Source organism: Cavia porcellus, unplaced genomic scaffold (assembly GCF_034190915.1).
Source record: "Cavia porcellus strain 051 isolate PalLab524CR breed Dunkin Hartley unplaced genomic scaffold, mCavPor4.1 scaffold_2, whole genome shotgun sequence".
Taxonomy (NCBI): domain Eukaryota; kingdom Metazoa; phylum Chordata; class Mammalia; order Rodentia; family Caviidae; genus Cavia; species Cavia porcellus.
The window spans coordinates 78161733-78169643 of NW_026947485.1; the positions used below are offsets into that span (position 1 = coordinate 78161733).

The following is a 7911-nucleotide window of genomic DNA, read 5'->3' on the forward strand; positions in this document are numbered from 1 at the left end:
GCAGAAAGCCTGGTTTTCAGTTTTTACAGGTGCAGAAAAGGGAAAACGAGTGTTGTCCCATGAAATCTGGTGAACTGGCTTTCTCTGTGTGACATGTTCCCCTGAGAAGACTCAGGCCTGAAAAGTCATTGCACACCAGGACCAGCACAGGACAGGAAAGAGAAAGGAAGCTGGGAGAATGCCTTCTTTGACTTTTTTTTAAACCAGTGTTTTTCTAAGAACTGGGTCATTGTTTCTATGAATTGATGAGAGCTTCCCCTTTTTTTCTTTGTAAGAAAAAAAAGAGATGACACGTAGATGGCAAAATGCTACCCCTTGGGGCTAGCTGACTACAAGTCAAAAACTTCTCTTTTTAGAACTATTTTCAACTGGGCATGGTGGCGCAAGCCTGTAATCTTAGCACTAGGGAGGGTGAGGCAGAAAGATTTCCATCAATTTGATGTCAGCCTGGGCTATGTAGTGATTTCAAGGTCAGCCTGAACTACACAGTAAGATCCTGTCTCACAAACAAAAACAACAACAATAAAAAACCCAAAAACAAAACTAACCAACCAAACAAAAACCCCGGTTTTCAAAACTTACACTGGAGATTCTGGCAGCTGAGTTCCTACCAGAGGAGAAACCTAAGAGGAGACCCACTACTGACATCAAAGAATTTTCCTGACCCGGGGACCGGATAAATCAGAATGAGCCCTGGGAGCTGAGCCTCTGATTCTGACCTGCTATTCCTGGGCTTCCCTTCTGCTCCTGCCCTGCTTACCTAAGCTCCTTGCTTCCGCTGTGGCCCTGTCACCTGCACCACAGTACCCAAACACCCTCTCCAGGCACTCTTCTCCCACACTTGGCTGCAGCCTTCACCTTTAGTAACAGGTTACACACTTTTGACAGGCCATTTTCCTTCCACATAAATACATGGATTATAAACAAGGAGACCATGATCACGGGCACTGGGCCACCTCTCCCTCACTAGTCACAGCCTGTGAACTCCAAGCCATGGGTGGGGGGACCTGTGGCATGAATACCAAACTGGCCTCTGCAGAGGGAAGATTCTCTTGATCTGCTTGAGGACAGAGGGACCGAGGATGGGCCACTCACCTCTATTCTCAGGTGTGGACAACAACTCCAGAGCCTCTGACCGCCAGTGAAACTAGGAGAGAAATGTGCTCAGAGCAAAGAAAACATGCCTAAAGCAGGCCCAGGACCCTGTGGAAGCACACTTCTCAAGAAGCCTCCGCACGGGAGAACATCCTCAACCAATTATGGGCCCATGAGTTGAAATACCAAGGCTGCAAAAGGGCAGGAATGGGGTCAGTATATCACCTGGAAACAAGAGTTGTCCCCATCCAGGAACTGGGTTTGAATGGGGATCCACAGAAAACCTATGGACTTTGAAGGCCTTTAAGATGGAAGAACAGATGGACCACAGGTGATCTGCCTGGACTGAGATCTTTGAAGAAGGCCATGAGATCAGGCTGGACTAATGGTACAGCCAGTGACGTCTCTAATTCATCTACAAATGCTGTACCTGGCAAAAATAAAAACAATAGTCGGGCATGGTGGTACACACTTGTAATCCTAGCACTCAGGAGGCTCAGTCAGGATGATTGCCACAAGTTTGAGGCCAGGCTGGGCTACAGAGTGAGTTTAAGACTAGCTTGGCCCATACAATGAGACCCTGTCTCAAAAATAGTTAAATAAGTAATAAAAACTATGAACAGGTGTTCAGTTGAAGACATAGTAGACTTCCATAAAAAAGAATTCACTGCAGTCCCACAAACTTCCACCTCACAACTTGCCCTCAAGGACAGATACTGTTACTTGAGGAAACAGTGAAATTCTTCCAATCCCGGGATGTGACATCTTCAAAGCATCACTAAACCAGAGAGGACAGCTGCAGCAGAAATAACACAGGGTACCAGCGTAAAACCTCCCAGGAAACTGATGGAGGAAGAAACATTGATTACAAATTTGGCAGAGATGTCACACAGTACCTGCAAACATACACCAAGCAAATGAGATACTCAGCGTCTACAAAGACAGCTGAGGATATGGAAAAAAAATTGGAGAACCACTTCCCTCTATCAGAGCACAGTCTTTCCTAAGGCTCAAGGGAGTTGGACAGAAGCACTGTGGATCCAGAGAAAACTCCACAGGCTCTGAAAATGATGACCACATGTTACATTTATGAAAATCTCACACTAAAACTCGGTATTTTATAAAATTTTTAGCTACCAATAAAAATACATTGAAGATTATCCCCACAGACAAATGCTAGCAAGTCTATGTGGCAGCCTTTTCCAAGGGGCACTTTTGCTTCTACTGTTCCTGTATAACCCACAGGAGCCTGTATGTACAGGAACCCCCAGATCCTCAGGCCCCCAGGAAGAGCTCAGACAGCTGTGAGGGCTCAGGGACCCAGAGGCACAGGTAGCTTTAAAGCAGACTTCAAGCAGCTGGCCTTGAACATCTACAACTACAGCAAGACATTTGCCTGGCACTTTTTTTTGGGTACCGGTACAACCTTGAGCTTGGCAGGCAGACACTTTGTTACTTCTTGAAAAGTAGAGTACCTTTGTCGGATCACCTTTCAGTTTAATTGCTTATTATTTTATTGAAGCTATAATTGGTCTCATTGAAATCTGATAGCAACAAAATGCCTAAGATAGTATTTTCAAACATAGATCAACATTAACACAATTCTTATGAATATAGGGTTGTGTCTGTTGATGGGAGACTGGTTCCAGGACCCTATGCAGGAGCCCGAGGATGCTCAAGTCGTTATATAAAATGGCCATTAGTATTTGCACACAACCTACCTGTGTCCTCTCATGGTAAGTCATTACTTACCATACTCATATGATACAAATGCTATGTAAGTAGTTATTATACTACATTGTTTATGGACTAATAAGAAAAAGGCTGTATATATTCAGATAATTACAAATTTTCCCCCCATATATTATCAATCCTAGATTGGTTATACCTATGGATGAGGGATACAGAAGGGTGACTGTATAGTATATCTACCTCACTGCATTTGCTAGGAATATACAGTGTTAAGTTCTATACACTGATCTATAAAAAAATTATGCTGTTATAATGTTTATTTCTTGGTTTTCATCTATGGTTCTTGGCTTATAACTCTCAACACAGGTCATAGAAACTAATTCTTTTTTTTTGTTTTGTTTTTCTTTTCTTTTTTTTTGAGATAGGGTCTTGCTATGTAGTTCAGGCTGGCCTTGGACTCTTTGCAATCCTCCTGCCTCAGCCTCCTGAGTGCTCGGACCATAGGCATGTGCTACCCCACTTGGCTCATAGAAACTAATTCTGCTAACCTTTAGCTGACCATAAAGAAACTGTCAGTGCTATCCTGGACTAGTAGATCTTAAGACCCTCCTCATTCCAGAAGGGTTCTGCCTCACTCCCTGGGAGAAGGAACATTATACAGAGAGGCCACGAAAAACCTGGACAGACAGGTCAAACTAGGGTTTCCCCACCTAGTTTCTTAGAAGTGGATCATGGGCATTGTGCCCAATTGTATTTCAAAACTACTGTCCACGCTTCGATGATGACTATGCAATGAAACCTCCATAAAAATCCCAAAAGGTGAGAAGTTCTGAGAAGTTCCAGATAGCTTCCAGGAGGGTGACACACCTTGGGGGGAATGGCAGCTCAGTGCCACTTGTCCTTCCCCTTCCTAGTCATCTCTCCATCAGTAGCCTCTATGATACCCTTCACGATAAACTAGAAACTGTTTCCCTGTGGCATCAGCTGCCTGTTTGTGGGAACCCTGATTTACCACCAGATGGTCAGAAGCACAGTAAAACCAACTGGGGTTTCAAATGGCATCAGAAGCGCTGGGGCATCTTGGGAATGGAGACCTCAACCTGTGGGATTTAACACCATCTCCAGACAGACAGTGTCAAAACTGAAATTGGAGGACGCCCAGCTGGTGTCTGCTGAAGAACTGACTGCTTGTTTGCTGGAGCGGGGAGAATACCCTATAGCTTTTTGGGTCATAGTTTTCTGTGCTGTCTAATATGAGAGCAAGGCAAAAAGAAGGTAGCTTGTTTTTCGTAATGTACAGTTATTTTCTAACTGATCTAAGTTTGACATGTAAAGACGTTTAAAACAAAGACTATCTCTGTGTCTTATGAGCTATTATTAAAAGCTTTTTTAGTACAAAAAGAAAAAGTCTAAAACCTATCACCATTACAGTTAAACTTGACAGAAGTTTTATTAGTTTAAACCCAATTCACAGGGCTAGGGACACATTTTTGCAGTTCTCTTGCAATGCAATTCGAATGCTAAATTTCCACTTGGGTTAAATTTCACAGGTTTAGGGCACGACCCCCCCACAGTACTGCCCTCACTTCATTTAGTAACCCTACTTTTTGTGGGGACCCTTAGGCAACCTTCACTTTTGAACAGCTGACTGTCAATGTGGAGGTTTCCATGACTCACTCCCTCAGGTGTATGAATCTATTGGAACACAAACTAAGACAGCTGCTACACTTGTGGTCATGTGACAGCGAGCAGAAATCAGTACCAGCTAAATGAAGAGATGGCATAGGGCCAGGCCTGGGGCATCCCAATATGACATCTCATGAGCTCGGCCACATCATCCTCTGACAAACCAGTGTATGGTAACCAACCAGGAACACTCACCCAGCTTCACTGCCCAGGGTTTTTACTGGGTTTCAGAAAGCAGGCATAATTGACTTATAGCCATGTGACTAAACTCCCCGAAACCCCAAGGGTTCAGACATAGCATGGGCCACAGGGGAAGGCTGGTCTTTTGGTGTGGTCAGTTCCAATCCTGAAACTTTGGGGTCAGTGTAGGATACCTGATTAGCATACCCTCAAGTATGGTTTTAGTGGTAAGCTGTCACAGGTAACTCCTCTTTCTTAGGAAACTGCAAGGATTTAGAGGTTACCTCTAGGACCCAGGACAAAGCCAGGTGAATTCTTTATCTTAGCAAATACTGGATTTTTATTTTGGATAATCTTCCTTGCCTTAAGACTTCTTGTTGTTGTTTAAACATTTCTAAGTTTTTATGTTGTCACAAGTTTTCTTTGTGTGGATGTGTATAGGGACTGAACCAGTGAGGGGGCAGGCTCTACCACTGAGGTTTATCTCTGGCCCTTTTTAAAAATTTGAGGCAGGATCTTACTAAATGTCCCAGACTGGCCTCGAATTTGCAGTCCTCCTGTCCCAGTCTCTTAAATAGCTAGGATTACAGACCTTCACTAAGTTTCCTCCTTATGGTAAACCAAACCAAACCAACAAAATAAAACCTAGGCAAGTGATGTTCCCTACCTTCTGAACCCTACAGTATAGTATAAAGAAAATCTCTAAAATCATGATGTCTACTTCAATCATGAGATTTCCTTAAAAAATAAAAGCAAAGATCATCAGTACAGGTTCTCATTGGTTTGGTTCAGCACATCCTAAGATCCTTAGCCCACAGGAAGAGTTAAGTCCCCATGCCTGTCCCTAATGCTTGTTGCTCACCCACAGATCTTCAAGTGAAGCTGGTATTTGGTGTGAATTAATTTCTTCCTGAGGAGATGAGCTATGAAGAATACCAGATTGTTGTGGAAAATGGAAAACTATGGGGGAGGCTGGCTGCCTTCCAAGGAACAAAACAGACAATGTCCAACAGCAATGAGGAAATGGAGGTGTGATGAAAAATCTGCACAAAAGACTCCAGTGTAAGGTCATCCAAATATATTTGTAAACAACTAAAATCACAGGAAACCTCATCTCAGTAAAACTGTGGATGCTTGCGATGCCTACTTCTGACTCACACACAGCCTGCTATTCAGAAGGCCCACGCCCAGAAAGCCACACTCAGAGTAGAGTTTAAACAAACAACTCATACAGCACAGTGAACACATGAAGACTTACCCATGGCTTCTTGAATTAGTCAAATCTGTCCTAAATGGTATTTGTTGTCCATTCAGGCATATCTTTTATGTGCCTTTAGTAACTACTACTTTAATAAGAAATATTTAACTTTAGGGGCTGGGGGTTTAGCTCAGCGGCATAAGTGTCTGCCTTGAAAGCAGGCAGTCGTGAGTTCGATCCCCGGTACAAGGAAAAAGACAAAAAAAAAAAAAAAAATTTAACTTTAAATGTACAAGCTTTGTTTCTTTGATTGCTGTTTTCCTTTTGGCTTTTTGAGGTAAGGTCTCATTATGTAGCCTAGTCTGGCCTGAAACTGGCGATCTTACTGCCTCAGCCTACCCAGTACATATTGGGGTAATAGCTATGTACCACCAAGCTTACTCCCACAGATGTTTCTTGAGGGCCCAACCACTACAAACCAAGGTGCTGTGATTACACAGGTGAACAAGACAGACAGGGAGCTTATACGGATTCTAATTCAATAACAAAAAAAAAAAACCTCACAAAATCAGGCATGGATAATTTCTGTTTTTACAAAAAAGGACAGGTAAGCCACGTGACCCTAACGAGGGAAAAAGGCACAATCTGAGTCTAGGAACGCTGGGCCCACAGATCTTTCCACCAAGAGCCCCTAAGAAAAACAACTCAGTATTTCTGCAACTGGAAGACCTTAAACACTAGTATAGCCTTCTTCTGCACGGTTACTTCCTTAAGCATCTATTTTTTTAAAAAAAACATTGTTTTTAACTCGCAGGAGGCTCTGAGCTAGGTCGTTTTCAAAGCCCATGCAGGGAGGGCCTTCAGACAGCTGCCAGGCAGGAAGGGGTGCAGACGCAGCACAGGGGGACTACCAGGCGCCCAGCCACCTACCTGGAACTTGGCGGGATTCCTTCATGGTCAGGATATCCCTGATGTAGAGTTTTGCAAAAGCTACAAACACAGGATCCAAACCCCACAAGAGGGAAGGAGTCTCCTCATACCGGCTGGACTCGGACTGCATCAAGAGGCTGCAAACTGGCATCTACTTTAGCTAATCCTAGAGGCTCTGCTTCACTTAGTCAAGGATCTACATGAGACAGAAAAACCAGGACGGAGGGTTTTAGTGAGGATGTAACTGGCGCGGCCAGGGAGTGGCACCCAGGACGCTGGAGGGTGTAAGCTCAGGGTCTGCAGCCCAGTTACTCTTTCCCCAAAAGCACCAGCCTCCAAACAGCTAAACGACTTTTCGCTTTGGGGACAGCCTTCCACCCAGGAGCACCCCGAAGCTGCTTCAGTGAGTGGGTCCGGAGTCCCCGGCGCCCTCGCGGCCACACAGCAACTGAGGCACAGAAAAGCCCATCCATCTCCGCTCTGCACCTTCCGGGGGAGCGGCACAAAGGAAAAACAAACACACTGGACCGGTGGGCGGCCCTCCCCCCCGCGCCTGCACCGGTGCCCACAGCACCCAGGCGGCCACTTCCCGGCCAGCTCACAGGCCGGTGCCTCTCCGCCCGCGACAGACCCCTGTCAGCGCGCCGCTTTTCCGTTTCCAGCCGTCTGCACCTCGCCTGGCCCCGCCCCATCCGGCAGAGGCCCCACCCCATCCTGCGCCGGGCTGCGGCTGCACCACATGCTCTCCTGCGGGGGCGGGGCTTCGTGACAGCCGGCCAGAGCGGCAAGCAAGCCCCGCCCACAGGCCCCCTCTCCGGGCGCGGAGAGGTGCTCACAGAGGCTGGAGATGCTTTCCGGGTTCTTGCAGCCCGAACCAAGCTTTCCATGTGGTCCCTTTCTACCCTCGGTAGTGGCAGGGTCCTCAAGATGTGGAACAGGATTCGAATATTCTACGAACAACAAAATAAGGCAGAGCCAAAAGCAGGCTTGCTTTGTGGCTTTTTTACGTTTATTCATTGCTGATAAAGGATCCACGGATATACGCTCATTTGGAGATGACAGTGTCTAAATTTGAGCCCTTGAGTGGACATGAGGCCTTGTCTTTGCCTAAGACCAGCTCTGCACGAACA

General features: G+C 45.6%; 1 protein-coding gene across 8 annotated transcripts in view; it reads right to left on the minus strand.

Annotated features, from left to right (window-relative positions):
- Stn1 (STN1 subunit of CST complex) overlaps positions 1–7529 on the minus strand; it is a 32398-nt gene extending 24869 nt beyond the window's left edge. For 2 of the 8 annotated variants that reach the window (XM_063244658.1, XM_063244657.1), the window contains exon 1: positions 6782–7470. In XM_063244658.1, coding sequence (XP_063100728.1) covers positions 6782–6932 — 151 coding nt within the window. In that variant the 5' untranslated portion in view covers positions 6933–7470. Of the gene's footprint in view, positions 1–6781 lie in introns of all 8 variants that reach the window. The other 6 variants (XM_063244652.1, XM_063244653.1, XR_010046219.1 and 3 more) reach the window with 6 other exon arrangements.
- Positions 7530–7911: the final 382 nt, after the last annotated feature.